The sequence below is a fragment of the Pogona vitticeps genome, chromosome 14 (genome assembly GCF_051106095.1).
Source record: "Pogona vitticeps strain Pit_001003342236 chromosome 14, PviZW2.1, whole genome shotgun sequence".
Lineage (NCBI taxonomy): Eukaryota > Metazoa > Chordata > Lepidosauria > Squamata > Agamidae > Pogona > Pogona vitticeps.
The window spans coordinates 8,926,647-8,950,289 of NC_135796.1; the positions used below are offsets into that span (position 1 = coordinate 8,926,647).

General features: G+C 42.7%; 2 protein-coding genes across 3 annotated transcripts in view; one reads left to right on the top strand and one right to left on the bottom strand.

The window, feature by feature from the left end:
* The window catches only part of LOC140702678 (Ig lambda-1 chain V regions MOPC 104E/RPC20/J558/S104), a 255,235-nt gene that overhangs the window by 20,303 nt on the left and 211,289 nt on the right, over positions 1-23,643 (top strand). Inside the window, exon 4 of one of the 2 annotated variants that reach the window (XM_078381653.1) lies at positions 4,040-4,337. The exons of the other annotated variant lie outside the window; for it this stretch is intronic. Within the exon in view, the coding sequence (XP_078237779.1) occupies positions 4,040-4,074 (35 nt within the window). The 3' untranslated portion in view covers positions 4,075-4,337. Of the gene's footprint in view, positions 1-4,039; positions 4,338-23,643 lie in introns of those variants that run through there. 2 annotated transcript variants of the gene reach the window in all.
* On the bottom strand, positions 6,843-21,920 carry LOC140702687 (acyl-CoA dehydrogenase family member 11-like). The gene is made up of 4 exons (XM_078381656.1): positions 21,760-21,920; positions 19,450-19,682; positions 19,141-19,240; positions 6,843-7,050 (listed from the first exon to the last, which is right to left on the bottom strand). The coding sequence occupies exons 1-4, from the start codon at positions 21,874-21,876 to the stop codon at positions 6,982-6,984; spliced, it is 519 nt and encodes a 172-aa protein (XP_078237782.1). The 5' UTR covers positions 21,877-21,920; the 3' UTR covers positions 6,843-6,981.

Sequence of the window (23,643 nt, forward strand, 5' to 3'; positions counted from 1 at the left end):
CCGCCGCCCCTAGACATGTGGGAGGCAGTGCCTTGACCGGCAGAACTGCAGGTAGGACTGCAAAACTGAGCGGTCTTTTTACTTCTCTGTTGTTGACTAATCTATCTGTTTGACTCATTTCTGTTATAGCTACCAGCTTTGCCACGATCTTTGATTTATGTTGAATCCATTAGGATCGACCTCAACATGGAGAAGATTTTTGTTCTTGTTTTTTCATATCATATCTACACTTCTGCAGGAAAAGATGCTTTCCAAATTCCAATCCATCTCGTGTCGAGGCCCATTATGATCGAGCACGACCGGTCCCGGCTTCGAATTGACTATCTGCCAATTCTGGGCATAAGCTCGGATCTCACTCCTTGAACGAATCTCCATCCAATATGATGTGATCCATTATCATCCTCTGTCACCTTCAGTGTGCTTCTTTTCATTTGCACAGGTCACTTCTCGGTTCACCGCATCCCGTCGATTGGGAATGTAGGAACCGCCTTTTCCAGATTAGCTGAGCATTTATACTAACTATGCTGAAGCTAATAAAGGATGATTGCACCAAGCCACTTCCTATTAAAGATCTAGGAAGACCGTAGCACAGGTACAAGGTACGAGGAAATGGTATAGAAATTTTGGGATGACACCAGTCCCTTTTCTATCGTCGTAGAACAAGTTCATCTCAAACAAGAAATGATTTCCCTGAACCCTACTAATAAGAATATGGAAACAGTGATGTCTTTGGCAGGGAGACTTATTCCCTTCAATCACTTCTGCTCCATGTGGCCAACTATCAATCACGATAGGTGCCTACCTAGAGCAATTATGATCTAAGATTCTACCTCACTTGGAATCCATTAAAACAGCTTAGAAATTCTCACTCTGAGACCATGACTCTAGCAAAGCAACACAGGATTGCTGCTAGACACGCAAAGAGCTTCAGCTGCTGTCGCATCCTTAGTATCTATAGAAGGCTCCCCTAGTCAGGATCCACTGGCTCATCAAGGAGGCAAGGGACAGAATTGAATGTCTTCCATTACATGGTACCAGTCTCTTCAGTCTTAGACTGGTGACACTAGAAAAAAATTTTTTTTTACACAGAATAGGAAAACAGCTAAATTATATACGGGCCAACAGCCCTTTCATCCTTCTTTCGGTTCTACCCATAGTCCATTCAACTATATCTGGAGTTTCAGCCTCCCAGACATTTCGGTTCATAAAAAATGTCACCACATCTCTCAAGGTTACATTATATGATTGTCTTTGTTCCTCTTTGAGTAACGTTAGACTTACTCTTTTGTCTATATCCTCCAGGAAGAGACCTCTGCCTCGTGAACAAACATGCCATATTCCAAGTTCCTACATCTGGCTTATGCAATGGCTTCTACTTCTGTGTTATTATATACATAGAAAGGACAGAGGCATCCGTCCCATCCTTGGTCTCAGAAATCTTTTCATGTGTATTCTACCATAGGTTTCAGATTCCACCCTCAACACTATTATCTAATCAGTAATTCCTAAGGTTTCAGTACCATTTGATTTTTCAATATCTGCAAGGTCTTTCAGATGGTACAGGGCATCAGTTTGATAATAACCTTCCCCTGCAAAATATGGACATCTACCTGTACTGGTACTATGGCGTATATTTTTCTTTAAAAAAAAAATACTAGCAAACATCTCCCCAGATTTATGACCTCCAATGCTTCAGTGCTAAATCAATAAAGACTCAGCCTCGAACCACTCCAATAGTGGTACGTATCTTTTGCTGTTTGACCAAGTAGAGGATCCCTAATCCAAGTAACTGCAAGTTCGGTTCTGTCACCGTTGGGAAGTAGCGACCTTCGATGTATTCACTGGGGTCCGTACGCCGACTACAGGTTTTATTGCTCCTGTGCAGGTGCGGATGGAAACACTGTCGGGGACATTTTCATATGGCAGTGGACAGGGAATCTGCCATAACTCTTCCCTCCGATACCTTTTATTCCATCACCATAATTCCTAATCAAACATGATCCAAATACCTCCTTGATGACCAAGGTAGTCCTAGTTCGCCTGTCTCAGATTGATATAGACAGGCACATGTGAGTTCCCTCTGGTGACTTACCTCCTATCTTTGGAGGGAAGGATGGTCTACCATCCGCATCTATAGGCCATGAACTTGCCAACCTGGAAAATACTCCCACTTTGGCATCAGTGCTCGATCGAGCTCGAAAACCATAAACTCGATGTCGATTTGTAAATAAATGAAATCTTTATTAAATATAATGAAACAAAGAACTACCTTACCAACTTTCTTTGAAACTGTTGCCTACTTGGCTTTCTATTTATGCTTTAAAATGTTATATATCTGCTACTGCTGCCCATTAACCAGATGATTCTGGTACGTAGAACTTTTGTCTCATTCTAGGGTCAAACATCTTTTCACAGGACTCAGTACCACCTGTCCTCCATGTAAACACATTGTTCCTCAATGGTCTATAGATCATTCTAAATTCACTCATGTGCCCGCCATTCGAGCCCATTTTCTCTTCAAATGCGAAATTACTTACTTTGAACAGCCTTCCTAGTGGCTGTCATATCTGCCAAGGGAACATGGGAAATAGCTGGATTGTGATTCGATCCACCTTTTATTCAATTTTCCTGATAAAGTGACTTCCTACCTTAATGTCTCATTTCTGACCTATTCGACTAGTTTTCATGTTTATCTGTGCTTCATCTCACCATCATTCTTCAGATCACCATCATCTCCTCTAGAGCACATGCTCCACAATAATTATGTAAGACGCTCACCAGCATTTTGTCTGGACACTGCCAGAGCTTCTAAACAGATGACAGGCTCTTTTTATGCTTTCATTCTTTTAATTTCGAAAGTCCAGTTTCATCCTATCCATCTCTAGATCGATGGTCCACACTGTATCTATGGCTTGCCAGTGGTCAGACGAGTCACCGTCTAATCAGCTTTAGCCTCGCTCCATGGAGTGCGGTCTACCTTGGCTGCATCCAGAGTTGAATCGAGATTCTTGACATTACCGTGCAGCAATATGATCCATGCCATCTACCTTTGTGGGGCACTACTGGCTGCATGTAGGTACACGCAGTAACACTGGATTTGGCAGAAATGTGTTGGCATCCTTCCTATCGTGACGTCCCACCTGCCAATAAGTAAGCTTGCCAGTCACCCATATGTGTGTATTCACAGAGGCCACAAAGAAGAAAGAAAGGTTACTTACCTGTAACCATGGTTCTTCGAGTGGACCTCTGTGAATTCACACTACCCGCCCATCCTCCCCTCTGTCCGTCACGGGTATCTTATTGTTGTATAACTCTCGTGCCCGGCGGACAAATTGCAGGAACTGAGGGGAATCTTGGGTGGGAGGAGCATGTGCCTCATGGGGGATCATACCATAACATTGTTACTTTTAGCTCTGGAATACTCCGAGAATGTCAGCGCAGGCGCAGACTAAACCCATATGTGTGAATTCACAGAGGTCCACTCGAAGAACCATGGTTACAGGTAAGTAACCTTTCTTTTTCACGTAGACTGACTTCTTTGTAAAGTCCTTCTAAAAGGGTGGAACTACTTGGGTAGCAGAGCCAAAGTTCTGGTTCTTCTCATAGGTTATGTTCCAGCAGGAATCCGGCACAGAGCTCTGTATTTAGGATGATACGTCATACAAATCTGGCTTCAATGTACAGAGGCACCTCCAGAGGAATTGTTGGTGGACTGGATCTAGAACTTCCAAATGATCGTAGTAGAAGTTCCCATTCCAATGCACTTTCTATAGAACACTTTGTATGGGATTAAATGTTGAAGGATGAGGAGGTCTCACTTTTATTTACCACTTCAGTCCCACGGTTCTCTACAGACATACAGACGTCCACAACAACTCTCTAAGGCCATTTCATGCTTACTTGAAATCCTGTCTCACAATATTTTGCTAACTCAGAAGGCTTTCTGTCCACGAGCACCAAGTCTTCGAATGAGATTGCAATTTCATCAACTGTTAATCTCTTGCACAAGCAGCTAACAAACTTTCCCCATGTGTTGCAGGTCAGCACGACCGTAGACCTTTGAGGAGAAGGTGAAGACATCCACGTGTCCATAAATGTTGGAGAGCTTGGATTTGGCTCTCCTGTGCCTGGCTCTAGGGAAGAATCATGCTTCCTTCATGGACCAAACCCTAACGCGAGTTCATCCATAAAGGCACTTTTCTCTCCTATGCAGTTCCTTTTCCCCATCTCCTCTTCTACTGTGTAGTTCCTTTTCCCTTCTCCTCTGTTCTCACTTCAACTTTCTTTCCATATTGGCTTCTATCGTTAGCACATTAATAAAATGTTGATCCATTTCATTGGGGCTGTTTATTGGTCAAGAACTAGTCAACTGTAGGTCTATTGCCTTTCAATAGTCCTAGAGGTTGTTCCTGAGACGTCATTTGATACTACCCATCTCTTTCTTCTTGTTTTCATTTCTGTTTTGCCTTAATACGAGCAGTGACATGATCTAGGGACTCAGATGCACAGAACCTAATGCCATATCAGAAGTTCTGCTGCTCATTTACTGCTCAACTTTCTTAATGTCATTTAAAGAAAACCGGTTGCCATCCCAGAGCCAAGGATGTTTGAAGTGACCCCAAAGCCTGCACATACACTTCTAAAGAGACAAGGAATGTCCTTCTCCTTTTTCAGAGTAGAGCCATCTGTTTTGGAGATCATTACTCCATGTTTCTGACCATTCCCCTTAATAACAAGAAGATGGATTTGAGATCAGGATGCATCCAGGATTCCGTTCAATGGGTCCTTGAAATATTTCCCAGCAGATCCTTTATGTTACTGGCAGTAGCAAAGCATTCCGGATATGTCCATTCTGGATTATTTGTGAAGCTTCTCTGGGATCCAAAGTGTTAAATTAGAGCATTTCCTAAAAAGGAATGAGCAATGGGGGAGGCAGGATTGTTCATTGCTAAGGCTTCAGGTTACTTGATTTCAATACTCAACTCAGCCTCAGAAGCATCCTAGGTATCACCAATGGTAAACCACTGCTTGAAAATCTCATGAACATGGAAAATGTCATGTTCCCAGGGGTTACAACAGCAGAGTCCAATAAGCCAGTCCTATGTCAGGAATTGAGGGAATACAGAGCCGATATCCAAATATCAAAGCCAACTCACACAACATACTCCAGGGTCAGAGTCCAAAGCCAAAACGCACAACGTAGTCCAGGGTCAGAGTCCAAAGCCAAGGGTCCAGGGAACAAGGTTCAAGGTTGTCAGGATGCAAGCCAGAGATTTGACTTGTTGCTTCCATGCATTTTCAACCATCTGAGAGCTGTTTATATAGTAAAAACAACCCTTGAACTGCTGGAAGCCTTTTCATCCTGTCAGAACTCAGGGCTAGTTGATCGGATGTTACTGCAGGCAGCCTTCAAGCAATCCTCTGACCTTTTCATCATAAGTCTTCCCCGAAGCCTGGCCCTGAGCCTATCTACTGGGGGAGGAGAATCTGGAGGCGATTCAGGTGTTTGTATTTCTAATTGCTCAGCATTCTCCTCAGCTACAATTAACCCTTCAGGTTTCAGATCTTCGGCTGCACTCATGACAGAAAACCATGTTAGAGTCAACATTAATCAGAAGCGAATTGGCACCCATAATGTAACAAAGCAGCACCAGAGATGGGTTAGAGAGTAAGTTGTGCATTGACTGGGAACTTGTCATAAAAATGCCTTTTTCACATGCACATATAGAGTTTCCGTGTTCTTCAAATAATATTTCTGAAACAGCAACAGCTACTACAACATAAGTTTTGATATTGGTTACGACCCCATTTCCATCAGTGCTGTAAGTCTGCCTTCATTTTGTACTCTACCACCAGTTGGCAACCAAAAGACACAACACAACAGTCCAGCTTCTCATAAACTTTAATATCTGATTCCTATCTATCCTTCAGCTTTTGATTCAAAGGGTTGTGTTTTCTATCACATACATCACTAGTTGATGGACATCTGAGGGTGGAGGGGAGTCATGGTTCCCCATATTTATGAGAGCTCCTCCTTTGGAATGTCTGGATGGGGAAGGAAGTGGCAGCAACAGAGGGCAAAATCCTGTTGCTTGGTATACTGATTCACACCAGAGTGAGCCCATTGAATCATCGGGAATTTCATTTGTCGGTCTTATTCTAAATGCAATTTACTATGCAAAGAAAGTCACATTTAGAGTAGACCGATCTGAACTTACACAAGAGGTGACTCATCAATACCTCATTGATTCGATGGGCCAACTCTAGTGGGATTTGTGACCCTGAGCAACAGGATTATGGTATATGTCTTTCTTGAAGCTCAGCATTTTTCATAAGTGACTCACATAATGCCCTGGTGTGCCCACCAACTGCCCCAAGTCTTTGGCATCTGTCTCTCCCCAAATATAAGAGGCTTCTTAGATCAGAACAAATGCCCCTCTCATCTCGCTTCCTTTTTCCCACCATATATACTTCCAAGACCAATATGCATCCAAGAGGTTTACAAGCAGAATACCAAGAGTAAGATCTTGGAATTCTACCTTGCTGGTTGACAACAAGCAGCCCTACAGCTTCATCCTCTTTATGGAGTGGACTCAACAATTACGCTACATAACTCTACAATTATGACCATGCATTTTACCTGTGTCACAAGGATAAATACTTCCTGCTTGTTATATTTGGAGAAATGCTCATGGTAGCCATCAATTAATAGGACCCCATTCTTAAATACAGGATGGGAATCCGAAAAATATTTCCCAATAAGGTTCCCTCTAAGTTGTGGTGTGAACGTGTTGAATGCATGAAACCCCTTTTATTAGAATTGCAATCAGTAGGTAATAAAGTATATTCATTTTGCATTTATTAATGTGTCTTGTGAGGTCCTTTGCTGTTTGTTCTTCTTAGGATACAAAAGATATAGTAGGCATCTTTTTGTGACATTGGTGTGACTTCTTTCTTAAGGGATTAAAAAAAACCCTAACATTATAGATAGAATCCTGACAGATCACACCACAAAGGTCCACTGAAGCCAATGTAGCAATTCATTCTGTCCTGAAAAAGATATCAGCTCATTTAGAGGATAGAAACACGAATGCTGAAGAGGATAAACTGTGCATGCATGCTTACACACACACATAAAAACACACACTTGTCCTCTCTTGCAATATAGAGGCCATGTTGTGGGGTCATTCTGGGGGAATGGACCCAAAGAAATAACCTTCTCAAGCTCTCCATGAGGCAAAGGAAATAAATACCGTATTTTTTCCGTGTATAAGATGATACGTTTGTCTAAAATATTTAGATTAAAAATTGAGGGTCATCTCATACACACAAAAATAAGGAGGGGGGAGGGAACAAAGTGCTTTGATCCTGTGATGACCCAGTTTCCTGTGAGGGAGAACTTGTTCAGTCGGACAGAGAGTAATTGGAAATCTGAGTACCCCTATGCAGCTGGGTGAGTCTTGGTACAACAAACTTCTTCTTACAAGTCTGCCCTAATAAGATACTTTCTGACTCTTAAGAAAGCTCAGCAGGAAGTTACACATGAGCTTTGTAGTCCTAAGATCTACCTGGCTCAATTAGGTAGGACTCAGTAGCTTAATGTGGCCTTGTTATTTCCCTAAGGGTATAGCTAAGACAGTTTCACTGTTCAAGAGACCAAAAGATTAAAGTCAGTTTGATGCAAAAGCATAGCAAATGAGCGTTTTCAAGGCTTGTTACAAATTACAATTAAGGCAGATAATTCTCTTTTAATTACGATAGCTGTAAAAATCTCTAAAAACTTCTTTAGGGTAGGAAAAAGGCCTAAAGCCCCCCTTCTCCTTTTCCTTGACTCCCGACATCTTTCCCTGTCCTTTCCCTGCACGGCACAGCAGGCAAAAAGACCTAGAAAAATCTATGGTTCCATCCAAAAAGGGAAAATAGAAACAAGATGGAACACTGCACATGGCAAAAGTTTCTTTTCTATCTTCATGATCCTCCTGTCTTCTTGGTCTCCCACGCTGTCATCCAATAACGGTGTGTAAGGTGATAGAAGCAGTCCCCTCCTTCTCTTCTCACAAGAAACAGTTGTTTTTTCTCAATCTATCGTCTTCTCCGCCATAACAAGTATATGGTATTTGTAGTAGGTACCCGAGTCAGCACCTGCCTGTCACAATGGAACCTTGGCAGGAGAGCCAATGAGGAGGATGGAAGGCGGGAGCAGGAGAGAAGGGGGGGACAAAAGGAGGAGTCTGGAGGAGATTGGAGTTAAGTTCAGCTCTGTGTGAAGTCAGCTCTGTGTGAGCTAGAGGAGATTAGAGCTCTGTGTGAGCTTGATTACAGTTCAGTTGAGTTCAGCTCTGTGTGAGCTAGATTAGAGTTCTGTGGAGTTCAGTTCAGTTCTGTGTGAGCTAGAAATAAGTTCAGCTCTGTGTGAGCTAGATTAGAGTTCTGTGTGAGCTTTTTGGTAGATTGTGAGATAGATAGGAGGAGTGTGAGACAGTGAGTCAGTGAGAGTATAGTGAGGGGACAAACATATAGATTGAGATCTGAATTTGGGAATATATATTGAAGTAACATAAGAAGTTAAATACAGCCTAGTTTATACATGTGATTTGCTTCTTGTGATTGACACTGTTATTTTCAACCAATCATTAACCCCACCTTGATAAATAAACTTAATGAGTTTGTTAACTGGTGTGTCCTTGATTTAATCGATGTTTAAAAGTAAACGTCTGGTGGCAGTGTGTGAGAAGACAGATACAGCTTGCATCTCTGTGAGGTAACCGAACATATTATAGGTCACAGAGACGGATTTGTGTCACAAGTGGTGCCAAGCGGTTGGGATTTGAATATAATCCAGTAATGCCTAAAAACAGAAAGGTGCCCAGAGCATAAAAATATATTTCAGCCAGAGGATTTGATGCTAAAGGAGTGGATAAACTTCCTAGGGCTTTTTCAAGGGGAAAAAGCTTAGTGGAAAGGCTTCTAAGCTCAGATCAGGGGGCTAAGATAGGGACAGGCTCTGAAGAAACCATTTCTGGAGGGAGTTTTACCTCAAGCAGAGAAATGGCAGTTGACAAGTTTGTCCTGAGCTCAAAGGAAAGAGTTCTGAGGGGACTAAACGGAGGCCAAGGTCAGAGGAAGCTGAGGTGACTCAATTCAGCAAAAACTGGAAAGGGTTAAAGCTGATATTTCTGTTTATTTGGTGACTAGAGGCAGGGAGAAACTTTGACTCAGGAAAAAGGCCTGGCTGGAAGCCAGAGGTCTAAACACAGTATCTTACCAGTGGATGATTGCTGGGGAAGCAACTTTATAGTGTCATGAATTTGATTATGGAAATTGTAGAAGTAGAATAGAGATGGATTTTATTTCATAACAGCAACGAAACAACTAGAAGCTAACTGATGTCCAGGTGTTAATTAGGAAGAAAAAATTGTACAAGGTCAGTTCTTTTTCCAGCTGAAGAAAAAAAGTAAAGAAGAACAAGTTGACCCTTATCAAAACTCCAACGAACAAGGACACAAAGGCTTAATTTAAGAAAGATGGGCGAAGAGAGACGAGAGAAGGACGGAGAAGAGAGATGGGGGAAGAGTTTGCTTTCACGACAGCCAGAGACGACACACAGAGAGAGATGCGTCTGGCAGAACTTTAATCAGAAGACGGTGTAAGAATGTTAGTTTAAGATATAGCTAGACTGTTCATTATTTTCACTTTATAGAGGAAATGACTGGTGGCTAAGGCTGGGGGTTATTTTGGAAATAATTTGGAAATACTGAATGACGTTAAAATGAGCTTGTTGAAATGATATCTTTTGTAATAAAATATAAAAAGACAAATTGTCTGTAAGCTGTCTCCTTGTTTAGACTAAGCTACTGTAGTAAATTGGATATTTTGGAACTAGGATTGTTTTGATCTGGCCACATTATGCTACCACATTAGGGTCCTAAATTAATGAAAGGAAGATTAGATCTTCCAGAGCTCCTAGACATTGTTTATTTAAAATCGGGACAGACTTGGGCGAAAGGGTGAGAAGTCGCCTAGGGCAAAGTTACAGGACCCGATTTTGCTGGAGATAGGGACGGATCATTCCTGGATCCCTCTCTGTCCCGTGTAAGGGCCGTTCTAAGGAACGCTTTTACTACATATAGCACATACTCCACCTCACTGTGAAAAAAAAAAGGAAAGGAAAAAGTGTATGTTTTAAATTTTAGGCTTGTAAATTGGAGAAGCCGAAATAACTAAACATGCCTTCCATGTGGGGGGGGGGGGAAAGACGGCAGAGATGCCTGTTGAGGATGCAGATGGCTCAGATCAGGAGAGGGTAGGAAATCTGGGAGAAATCACCTCAGAGGGTAAAATGGAGACCTCGAGGGGGAAAAAATCTCCTAACATTTCTAAAGTTCCTAAAATGGAAGTTACAAATGGAATTGTAATTGGAAGCAATGGCGATCTATGATGGGCAGAAGGCCAGTCAACTGTCCTTTGAGCAGAAAGAAAGGCAGTTAGAGTTGGAAAAGTGGAAAGCGGAAAAGAGATCAGAGTATAGACAAATGGAGCTAGATTTTAAGGAGATATTGGACATAGGGGGTGGGGCTGAGGAAAAAGTTTTACAGCCCAAAGCTGAAGCAGAAAATGGTAATGATTCTGAAAGAAAGATAAGGCCCAAAGATGTTCAGAAACCAGGAGAAGCCGCTGATTTTATTTCACACATTCAAAATCCAAACTTTTCTGAGGTAAAAGTTGAAAGGAAAGGTTGGGAGGATATGAAAAGAGATCCCAGAGGGCAGTTCAAGAACCAAAAGACAGTTGGGGACAATTTTGTATGCATGCCCTTAGATAACCAAATCATAACCAAATCAGAAACAAGGATTGGGAAAGGAAGGGGGAAAAAGCTCCTAGTTATGATCAAAAGAACTTTATAACTAGCTTTCATTGTGGGGAGAAGGGCCACTTCTCAGTCCAGTGTAGTAAGAACAAAGAGGTTGGGCCAGAAAAGGGAAATTTGCCTAAGCCTAAGGCTATATACTGTTTACAGCAGGACCAATTTACCACCAAGAGGGAGGAATTGGGTGCCATGGCAACCCAGGCTAATCTCACTAAACAAGCTGAGAACCGAGAACCAGACCAACTTCCAGAGGCTGAAATTCTGCATTGTTATTTGATTGAAACGAACGAAGAACTCTTTAAGACTTCTGGTGATAATATTTTTATAAATAAAATTAAATTTATGGCTCTGAAGGATTCATGCTCTCAAGTAACCTCATGCCATCCTGACATCGTCCCTCAGGAATGCATTTTGAAAGGGGAAAGCATGACAGTTAAGGGGATTGGAGCTGCAGCTGTTATTCTGCCAGTCGCTGAAATACCCATCAGATATCAAGATTGGGAAAGGAAATGAAGGTCAGGAGTAGCTGCACAACTGCCAGCACGGGTTTCAATAGGGATTGACCTGGCTGAGCATGTGAAAAGAGTTTTAGTGCAGACTCATTCCCAGAAAGAAAATGAAAGAATAGCTGAGGAAAAAGTTGAAGTTCCTATAGAGATAATGAGAGATACTAATGACCAGCTGAGCTAATACATATTAGGAACCCCCAAGACAATACATTTACACAGGAACAAAAAGCAGATTCCACGCTGCAACATTGCTGTGAAAAAGTTACTGAAGAACCATTAACCCCTGAAAAACCTGAAATATACCTTATAGAGAAGGATCTATTATGCAGGGAGATCTTAGAGAATCCCAGGATAGAAGGGGAAAACCTTCAGAAGCAATTAGTGACTGCTATAAATTTACAGGGACAGCAAAAGAAACAAAAAGTCTGGTATGATGAGAAAGCCAGAGAAAGAACTTTCAGTCCTGCAGATGAGGTGCTAATGTTGAGACCTATCAAAGGGAATAAATTACAATTGAATTGGGCAGGACCATTCAGAGTAATTTCCAAAATGAATGAGGTTGATTGTGTCATCAAGGAGGATGGAGATTCTAGCAGGACAGTGGTCCATATAAACATGATCAAGCCTTACTATAGGAAGGAAAACATTGTCCTGTTTGCAATGAAAGAAGTGGACAATGAAAAACATGTTTTGCCGTATTGGGAAGGGAGGAGAAAAGCCAAATTTAACCCTGAAGATGTCAGAGTTAGTCCTTTACTTTCCCCTGAGCAACAAAATGAAGTGAAGACCTTGGTAATGAAATTCCAGCAGGTCTTTTCCAGCAAACTAGGGTTATCCAAGGGAGTGGTACACAAAATAGATACTGGAGATGCACCCCCACAAGCTGTTACTCCTTTATCTGACCTAACACACAAAAAGAATGTGGAAAGTATCCAGTGGACCAGCAGCTGCGAGGAGGCATTCGCGAAGCTGAAGGAGACGATGACCAACCAAGTCTTAAGAGCTCCGGATTTCCAGTGCGAGTTCACCATCTTTACAGATGTATCCAACCTAGGGTTAAGAGCCGTGCTGAGCCAGAAGGACAACGATGGAGAACATCATCCTGTGGCGTACCTGAACAAAAAGCTACAGGCGGGCGAAAGACAGCTTTATACTAGTGGAAGAGAGTGTCTTGCAATTCTTTATTCACTTCACAAACTCGGGCCACATATAAGGGGTAGACGTTTCATTCTGTGTACTAACCATTCCCCATTATTATGGCTGAGAACTATAAAAGCAAACAACAGCAAATTGATGAGATGGCCCTTGATTCTTCAGGACTTTGATTTCGAGGTACGTGTAATTAAAGGGACTCATAATGGTGCTGCAGATGCCCTTTCAAGAAGACCCAGCAGCTGAAGAAGAGAAAAAGCATTACCTCCTCAAAATTCTTTGGCTCTTGGTATATGTGACACACTCTTATTTCTCCCACACCAAACCTTTCTGGAGGGATTCCCTTATTAGCTCTTTCTGACCTTCTAGGGATTTGTCTTTCTTCTTTAATTACAGGTTCTCTTCCTGTCTCACTACACACTCCATCTTCCTCTTCTTCTTCTGAGTTGCTGGAACTGGAACTTTCTTCAGCCTCTTCTTTTGGCTCTACCTGATTTCCATGTCTCCTCTGACTTTCTGTGAAGGGAACATACACTTGAGAGTTTGCATGCACCTTATCCCAGTTTTCGTGTTCACAAAAGTTTGCAGATCTAGAAATTACTACATTTTTGTTTCCATCTAGGAAACGATATGCTTTTGACCCTCTTTCATAGCCTAAAAACCTCATTTTCTTTGCTTTTGGTTTTCCTTTTCTTCTGGTTTCCTTTGGTACATGTACCCACATACTGCAACCAAAAACTCTCGTATGCTGTATGGAAGGCTCCCTCCCATAGAGCATGCAGTATGGGGTTTGATCTATAGCAGTATAGGTGATTAATAATATAAAGAGCAGTAACTATAGCTGATCCCCAGTAAGCGTAGCTCATACCAGCATCCTCTAATAGAGCATCCTTCATTGTTTGTAGGAGTCCATTCCTACGTTCTGCAACCCCATTTTGAAATGCTGAATATGGGCTCGTCTTTCTATGAAAAATGCCAGTATTTCTCAGCCAATTTTGGAACCTTTCTGACATAAATTCAGACCCTCTATCCGTCTGAATTTGTGCCACTTGTTTGTCAAAACGTTTTTCCACATAATTTTAACCAATTTCTGAAATGATTGAATACTTCTGATTTGTTTTTCATTAGGTAGCAGTAACCATATCTTGTGTAGTCATCAACAATAACTAAAACATATCGTGCTCTACCCATAGATGGTGCAAAAGGTCCAATTATGTCTGCATGAACCAGCTGAAAAGCTCTCTGTGTTTGATTAGTACGCTCCCTTGGTCTTGGACTAATCTTAGATTTTGCCAATTTACTAACATTACAATCCAGGTAGTTTTTACATGATTTCACTTTCACGCCCTTAGCAAGGCTTTCCATTTTTTGTATCACTCTGAAATTTGCATGCCCCAGCCTTCTATGCAACAGATATTCACACTGGTCATGATAGGGTACATTTCTAACTAAATTTGCCACTTTGTTCTCCTTTAGTACATATAAATTATTTTCTAGTTTTACTGTGGCATAAATCTCATTCCCTTTCTTAATTGTACATGTATTGTTAGCAAAAACCACTGTATAGCATTCTTTGTCCAACTTAGAGATGCTGAGTATGTTACATTCGAGATTGGGCACAAACAAAACATTTTTAAGCTCTTTTCTCAAACCTGGCACAAATATACTTCCTTCTCCAGCCACCGAAGAACGTTCTCCATTAGCCAAACTAATGAAGCTGTGTTCTCCTAAAAAAAAAAAAAAAACACAATCTCTTATCGTTAGTTAAATGATTAACTGCTCCGCTGTCCAGGATCCAGCTTGCTGTGACCTTGTTCTTATCTTTATCTGCTTGCACAAGAAAAATACTCCCTTTTTTCTCAGTTTTATTTCTCCTGCTGGAGGCTTATAAGCAGTCCCTCTGGAGATGCCTTTCAGAGTTACAAATGAAACAGCGTTTCACTGCAAATGTCTTGTTTTCTTGTTCTCCCCTCCTGAAATCAGTCCTCCTTCACTGTGGCCTGAATTGTCTCCTTCTCTCCGGGCTGTCACATATCCTTTGTTGTGGTCTGGCTTGTCTCATTTTATCTTCTGATCTTTCATGTCTTTTTCTTGCTTAGTCAAGAAGCCTGCCTGTAAGGTACTGAAGATTTAAGTCTCTTTCTGGCATAGATTCAAGACTTGTGACTAGCATGTCATAGCTTTCTGGCAGACTACTCAAAATGCGTCTCAGTTAATTCCATATTTCTCTGTTGAAGTTCTTTAAACAAGTTTTTCATCTTTTGCAAGTGATGGGACATGCTTTCACCGTCTTCTAGCTTAGCCTTATACAGCTTTTGGTTAAGGATACTTTTGCCCCTGCTGAGTCCCGAACATATATGCGTTTTAACGTGTCCCAGCATTCTTTTGCTGAAGTCAGTCCACTTACGTGAGTCAGTTGGCTGTCTTCCAGGCAAAGAATTATTGTAGATAAAGCTTTCTCATTTTTCTTTTGTTCCTCCTCATCTGGGTCATCAGGGGGATTGCATACTATCTCCCACAATTCCTCCCGTTTCAGGAACATCTCAGCCTTCACTGACCACGTCTGGTATTTATTTTCATTCAGTCTGATCACAGGAAAACCTCCCATACTCCCAAATGCCTGCATCTTGCTGCTGTTCTTTTGGTCCTCCATTTTTCTTCCCCTCCTGGGCTCTAAATGGCAGAACTCTCACTTCCCTGGACTCTCTCTTGCCTCTCAGGTACCCACTGGTACTCACCGCCTTTCTTGACGTAATGCAGGTATCACAGGGCGTAGCGCTGGGCCCATAACCTTTTGTTAGCTTTCTTAGTGGAAATCACGGTTTTAGCAGAGTAATTGGCGGTTCAGGCAGTCCAGGAATAACTCACACATAGTCCAGGAGCATTTCCTTCAGCAACGTGTATTTACAGCAATATTTACATCAGTCTGGCAGCATAATGAGTAGATGTGATCTTCATGCAGGAGAAGATACAACTAACTGTACAGTCACACATATAAACATATACGGGACCAATCAGGTTACACATTACCTCATCCCTGGATTGCATCATCCCTGGATTACATCAGCTCTGCTGAGTCATCCTGACTCAGTTTCAGCACACCTGATCATTATGGCTTCTCATTAATATAGTCCATTCTGCCAAGGCCTGCAATTTTCCTTCACAATGTGTTTTTTGGAGCAAAAATTAATAGAAGACCCTGTCTTATTTTTGGGGAAACGGGGTAGATACAGCAGCTGGGGCCGCTCACAGAAGGGCAGCCTTGGCCAGCTGGACACCTTTCTGATGGAACCTGGGGCAATCCTGGCAGTTCCTAGGGGAGAACCTCTGTGTCTCCTCGCCTGTACTAGCAGGCACCGCAAAGGCCCTCTCCTCTCTGGTGGACCTCGGACCAGCCAGGATCCAAGCACCAATGTTACCCAATTGAAACGGGGACCTTCCCTGGTGGAAGACCAAGCAAAGGAGACCAGTGTGAAGCAACACAATTTTACCGAAGCCCAGAGATGTACACTAGTGGTTTTGCTCTAAAGTTCAGCAAAAAGCTCCCAACAGAGGCAAGGGCAGACTCTTATACCTTAACTTATCAGTTTTGTATGCAAGAGGGGCAGCTTGGGCGGCATGGACAACAGGTTTAGACCAGTTTTCAGAACAGTAGTGGCCTCTCTGATACGAACTTGTTTGCTCAGCAGTGTGTTGTCCAGACCCTGCTGGAGGAACCCTTTCAAGGTTGCTGTAAAACCCTCCTGTCTCCATTTACAATTTACACAAGCTAAGAAATATGCATGCTTCAGACACAAAAGGAATCTATAGTTACATACAAAATGTTGGCCTTTTTTAAGGCCACTACCAAGGTTCTAGTGAATGGGTTCAGTTTCAAATTTTGAAAACTCCTCACTTTGTGTGGGAAATATCACAGGAGACGTCTCCTTAACTTTAATAACTTCTTCTTTATTAGTAAGAAGCAAATCATCATTATTCATGATGGGATCGAAAAAACATAACTCAGGCAACGTGCCGTAACTGTCTAACACATAGTCGCAACCACCATCCATTGAACTCATAGGGGTGCTGGGCCAAACCTCTCGGCATCTGTTGGCTTCCTGAGGGGGGCGCTCCACACTGCGTAGATGGTGCCACAGTATGGGTGTCGTGCCCAGTCACCTTCTGGAGGGGGAGTATTATATCATGAATCTGGTCTAATCGCCTGCCGCCCTCACCCTTTATTCTTTGGAAAGACTACCACTGATCGTTCTAATGTCTCGTATCTCACCTCTCCTCCTTCTTTTGGTACAGGATCCAGTAGCAGTCTGCCCAGCTTCATATTGGGGAAGTCTCTCAGCAACTACTGGGTCTTCACTCTTTCATATTCTCTCAACCTCTCCAGCTCTCTCTTTCATTTCCACAGCTCCAACTCTACCTTGAACCAACGCTCTCCCTGACTACTTATATTCTCTTGCCGAATTGACAGTTCTTGATCCTCCCCTTTCTTATCCCCACGCTCTTCCACTAAACTCACTTCAAACTCACTCTGTCTTCTCCTTTTCCACTGCTGCGTTCTCCCTTTGGTTCGCCTGTTCCTTCTCACTCTCTGTTTTCTCCCCTCCCTCCTCTCTTTTATCCTCTGGGGATGGCACACTCTCCTCTGGGGCACCTTCACAGTTCTCCACAGGAGCTTGGTTTACTGAGTCAGAGGAAACTTTCCTGCAGTTTTGATATCTCTCAGTGCTGGGGGGGGGGGCTTTTGTAGCCAAACAAATTGATGAATCAAAATTACTAAAAATTAATTGATTTGCATTTGTTGGCAAATAAAAATGGATGAATTAGTGACTTTTGAATGAATTTGGTGATTTGTTTTTTAATTGGTGCCATCCCTAATCAATGGCCATTATTTCAGTACTCTCTTTAAAGATCATTGATCATTCCTTCTTCCTTGTTTCACAAGTCCAACACACAGGTAATGATGTGATGAGATGGGTTTTTGAGTTAAAGCCTTGTAAGGAATATGGGGTTTTGTAATTAAGAAATGAGCAAGAGAGGTTCCATCTTGTTTCTTTGTATAAAGTATCTTTGCTATGCTGACAGGTTGTTTTCTAGGCGAGCGGAGAGAATGTTATTCTGATAGCCTGACGAAAGGACTCGGTGTGATTAGATGGGAATTGTTGTGACTTTTTGCGAAACCACAGTAAACCCAAATAACATCTGGTGTGTATGGGAAAGAAGTCATGTGGTGCAACAGGACTGTTTGCCTAGTAACGAACTCTGATTGGATGACATCGTGGGAAGGTGCGATAAGCCCTTGCCAGTTACTCTTGAAAAAGGAACTTTTTGCCTATGGACATTGTCATTCAAGACCGACTCTTCATTCATTCGTGACACATGGGACTAACCTTTACTATACTGGATTACCCTTGGACTTATGGGCTTTTTCCTAAGGACTATGCATGGACTATTTCCTATGGACTGTTACCTATGGAATATCCTTTATGGACTTCTTTTCTTGAAATACTTCATATGGACTATACTCTTGGACTTTTCTAAGGATAATGGGACTTTTACTGGATTTTTCTTTTTGTAACAGTATTTTTGTTCTACAGGATCACTGAGGACTATAGCCTTTTTATAACCTATTTGGATTATTTTGTTTTTACTAATGAATTACTGGACTGGAACTGTTTTTATTCTTTTTAATGGCTTTTTGTATTTTTGTAAGGTTTTTGAACACTTTTCTATTTTTCATGTTTTCTTTGCCTCACTACAGAGTTGTAAATAACTAACACAATGTTTATTTACTTGCCTTAACTTAGTTTGGTTTTGATACCTAGTAACATGCTTATTCTTTAATAAAATAAAGATTATAAGAATCAATTGGTTTCCTGAACAGTACACTTGTCATAGGGTCATCTGAGAGGGCTACCTCGGCCTAGCTTACTTAGAGTCCTGCCTGTGGTGCAAGATAAGTCTCAGGACTACAAAGCCCACATGGTTTTATTTCAGTAATAGAGAAAGGGCACAAGGGCATCTTATGTGGGCAGACCTGTAAGATGGAGTGTTGTAGCATGGTTAGCTGAGTTTAGACTCACTCAGCCCATTTTAGCATGTGCAAACTCTTGATTGCTCTCTGTCCAGGCTTACGCGGATGTTTTCGAACACCGTGTTTGCTGACAAATATGTTCCATTTTCTTTTTTTATCTCTCCAGCATAAAGATGATACAGTTTACTTAATGAATTTAGTTTCACCAGTGTTAACTACCATGTCCATACCACTTGATAACAATTTTCTTTAACACTTACAGATAGATTTTTCATTATTCTTTAATTCCCCGTTTTATTCTAATCTTCTCCCCTAATGTCTTTAGCTGAATCTCCTTGCCACATTTCTTTTAAAGCTGTTCTTTATATTCTGCTTGTATTAATCTTACGTATAACACTGATGGTTTTCTCTCTTTTCTCAACAATTTCCTCAAATTTCATCATTGGTCTACCCTCTCCTTCCTTTGTTTCCCATATCTTTGTCCAGTTATTCAGTTAAAATATATTTAACCTGGAAAAATGTAAAAGTAGTTCAAGAATGATGATGAACAACAACCTACCAGCTGAGCAAGGGGGTCTCACCTCAATTACTCTTGCTGCACCATCAGTCATCGCTAGAGGACATGAGAAGAGGCCAGATGACAGAGCAAATAAGAACAGCTTGGCAATCTGGTAAATGCGACTGTGGAAAGAGGGAGACACACAATGCCTTACTTAATTTCCAAATGCCAGCTAGAATACAGGCAGGAAAAAACCAACAGGATAAGCTCTCTGTAGGAACATCCGGTTTGAAGGATGCTGAGCATATTTGGGCATAGTCCGAGCTACTTTCCTTGACATCTGATGATCTGTAAAGCAACAGGTGCAAATCAAAGTCAAGATTTTTTTTACCTCCAGTCTGAGTATCTCCTCTCATAAGCTTCAGCGACCAGACCTTTCTCAGCTGAGAACTCCTTCATCCTCTTCCAGGCGGTGCAAGTGATAATTTGGTCCACTCGTCGTCCCCATGCATCAAAATGCTGTAGCCTGGGAGGGTTCAATTCACACTCACGCCCCAAGGAGTCCATTTCATTCTTCACACGAGCCCCAAATCTCTCAAGATCTGAGCTCACCTCCGCAAACAGCTAAGAAGAAGAAGAGCAAACGTTCTAGGTGAGCAGGAGTGCAGGCAAAGAAATCAAGATCCTCTCTCTGGGAGTGATAAAGATGGCGAAACCCAAGGAGGGTCTGGATTCTTCCTTCTCCCAGTTCAGTTTTTTCTGGGCCCCATTTGTAGCTGTAAACGTCTCATAGAACCTGGAATGCACTCCACCCTCATTCACAAGCAGGGATGTTGGCAAGTCTTCGGGACGAGTCCCAAGTCTGAGTCTGAGTCTTGGCATGCCCAAGTCCTGAGTCCCAAGTCCCAAGACTGAGTCTCGAGTCACTTAGTTCCCCATGCCCCCCCCCAACTCGGTGTGTGTGCATGCAGTGATCCTGGAAGGGAAGCCAGGCCAGCATATGTGCAGGAGCAGAGACAGTGGGACAACTTCCCTTCCGGGAATCAGCCCCTGCCTCTGCACATGTGCCAGCCTATCAGATGGGTGGCGGATGTGTGGGTAGAGAGAACAGCCAGCTTGTCAAAAGGAAGCCGGGGCCTGCTGCCTGAGAAGATGGTGGTGGCAGAAACAGTGGCATAGCCCCTCTGCTGCCCACTGCCTCCTGCCACGTCCGCTGCTTTTAGAGCAATTATAATCCAAGAAATAATCCATCAAAATTCAGATGGCATAGGGTTTTGTATAACGTGACTCTGAAATCAAACACCTCTTGGGTTTATACATGGAGTTAGAGGACTGGCTCCTGCAGAGAATGCAACGGGCAGAGTAGCAGCTTCAGCCATCCTTAACGGAGGGGCAACCTTGCTGTGAATGTTTCAATTTTGCATATTCATTTTTGATTTTAGATTGTTTTCAGATGGTTTTATACAGCTTTGTAATGCACTCTGAGATCCTGTGATATACGATGGGCTAAAACTGTTCTAAATAAAATGAATCAATTTAGCAAGGATGTGTTTTCATTTATTAAATGTTGGATCTGTGCATCAAGATAGTGAGATAGTGAGTTGTTATATATAAAGGACCTCAGATATTATAAAATCCTTCATAAAGTTTCAGAATGTACTGTTATTAACCTATAATGCAGCCTAAAGACATGGAACTATATGTTCATATACTAGTTAGAGATTTGTATTCTAGTCTACTAGAAACCTCAGGAAGGAGGCTAAATGCTGAACAGTAATAACAAAAACTTTCCAGTAACTCATAGGTGGAGAGCCAGTGAGGTGCAGTGCAGCCGTCCCCAACCCCCGGTCTGCAGTCCAATGCCGGTCTATGGACTTTGCAGGCCACAGAGACAGATCTCCTGCCCCCCTGCACGCATGCATGGATAGGTGTGGCACGCTTGTGTGCATGTGCATGCCCCACTCACCCGTGAGTGCACCACGCTCATCCGCAAGCATGCCCTGCTCATCCGCACATGCACATGAGTGTAGCATGCCCATCTGCAAATGTGCCTCGTCCACCTCTGAGCATGGAGGTGCCCCCCCCCACGGTGCCTGCTCACCCCCAGCTGGTCTCTTGGTTCCAAAAAGGTTGGGGACCACTGGTCTAGTGGACAGAGTGATAGACCAGAACCACGGAGGTCTGGGTTCAAATCCCTGCTCAGCCCTGCAAACTCACAGGGGGTGGCAATAGCGAAACCACTTCTTAAATGTCTCACACACCTTGAACATCCCATTAAAGTCACTGTAGTTCTGATGCAACTTGATGGCACAAAGCAAGAAGACATTAGCAGATTCCCACATTAGTGCCTGATTGAATTCAGTGGGCTCTTCTTCAAAGTAGACAGCTTATCAGGATTCTGGGGAAAAGACTGAACCCCTGTAGGCTTTATCTGGATCTGGGAGATTCTAGTTCCCGCCAACCATATTAACTGAGGCTGATGGGAATCCATCAACATCCAGAAACCCCAGCCTCTTTATTGGCTCATCCGTATACAAGCAGAGGCGCTGCTGTGTACTTGCTCGGAAGCACTGCCACCATCTACGTGTTGTTAACCCACCGAACGTGGGTACCCACTTCCAGATCTCCCCCTCTTTTGTGAGGCTCACCCGAGTCCTGGCATGTGCTTAACCCGAGAATACCTGACCAACAGAGGACAGACCTTGGTGGGCAGGTGCGATTCCAGGTAATAACGAAGCAAAGCATCTTCCAAATATGGGTTCCCAATGCGGGGCGGCTCTTGGCAAAAGACTTCTTTCTCTCTCTCGGTGAAAGGCATTGTCCTTGATTGCTGGATGGACCGTAGGTTCGTTGAATTTTGCCCGCACCTTTATAGCAAACTGAACCCCTTGGCTGTGCTACACATTACCCTGAGGTTGGCAGCTGGATTGGCCCAAGTACAAAAATCACATGCAGACAAGTAGCCAAAACAAGCAACCCTTGCGAAACTTACATACAGGCAAACTAATCTGCCAGAGTGGCGTGTGCACATTTGCAAACCACTAAGTGAGGAACTGTGCAAAGTACTAAACAGCTCAGTGGGGTTTATGGGTTCACAGCTTCCTTGCCTTTCAGGGACAGGGGCCCAGATGTGTGGTTTAGTCCGAAAAAGTCACAGCTCTATAGAGGTCTCCCTCCAGGCAATCAGGCACCTAAAGCAGAGGCAAATCTGTTAAAACCATGCAAAGGTCTTTTTAAAAATGTCCCAACCCATCCACAAAACTGGGCAGCAAATGCATTTGTAAATGGAAAGCCATTCAAGGAAAGCCTATCAGAAGAATCAAAACCAAACCAAAATGAAAGCAAAACAGACAGATAGACAAACAAAGATTCTGTGGCATCTCAAGGACTAACTGCTACATTTTAATGTGATCCACTTGATAATATATATGTTCCACATTTCATCGTGCAGTACAACCATTGAGTGTGCACTCCAAAGCCAATTCAGTTCTTATGCATCTAGCGTGTGGTCCCACCTTCCTTGCCCCCTGTTGTTCGACTGTCTTAATTTTTTTTAAAAAATAATTATTAAATGGAAATGTCAGTGTGTTGGCATACGTCCGCCAGATAGCAGAGCATCTGTCCCCCTACTGTCTTGTGACTTCCACTGCCCTGGTCTCTCGGTTCTCCTCCACAGAAGGTCCTGAAGCACGCAAAATAGGAAATAAAGGCCTAGATCTGTACGTGGCCAGCAAGGGCGTTTTCCCGATACACTGATGTACCTACACAAAATTATAAAAAGGGGGTGAGAGAAATGAAAGAGTAAAGAAAGGGGATATGTCCCACTTGAGGGGCACCGTGTCTAATTCACCCAAAAAAGTACTGCATCTAATACACCCCCCAAAAAGCAGAACAGTTAAAAATGTATGAACTAATGTCACAGGATATATATGCCATGGGACCACAATGTGCAACTATACAGGAAGCAGAAGATGCGAGAAAGAAGCAAGGGCATTTATCTCCTATGACCCGGGCCTTAGAGACCACATTTCCCCTGCCAACCTCTCTTTCTCTTTTACTTTTTAAAAAATCTTTTGTACAATGAAGTTGCCAAATAAGGGAATTCACAAGACACTAAAGACAAAGAAAGTAAAACGTGAAATAAAAAAATGGGTCCTCATGAGTTAATATGATTTTAAAGAGAGATCCTCCCCAAACCACTATATAATCATTGCTTCCATCTGTGCCCCCCAGACTACGCCACAGAAATCAGGGATCCTTCAGCACATTTGCTTTGCAGCGGGACACAAACCTGGACTGGAGGCACAGATTCTGATGGATACACATGAATCGTGTCCATCTCCCAGTTATCAAGGAAGGAAGGAAGGAATAAGAGAGAGGGAGGGAGGGAGGGAGGGAGGAAGGAAGGAAGGAAGGAAGGAAGGAAGGAAGGGAGGAAGGAAGGAAGGAAGGGAGGAAGGAAGGAAGGAAGGAAGGAAGGGAGGAAGGAAGGAAGGGAGGGAGGAAGGGAGGAAGGAAGGAAGGAAGGAAGGAAGGAAGGAAGGAAGGAAGGAAGGAAGGAAGGAAGGAAGGAAGGAAGGAAGGA

Coding starts and splice junctions, on each gene's coding strand:
- LOC140702687 (XM_078381656.1), bottom strand. CDS start 21,876: ATGCCTTTCACCGAGAGAGAGAAAGAAGTCTTTTGCCAAGAGCCGCCC. Junction 19,683..21,759: donor AATCGCACCTGCCCACCAAG/GTCTGTCCTCTG, acceptor TCTTCTTCTTAG/CTGTTTGCGGAGGTGAGCTC. Junction 7,051..19,140: donor GTGCAGCAAGAGTAATTGAG/GTGAGACCCCCT, acceptor TATCTTTTTCAG/GACAGAATGAATTGCTACAT.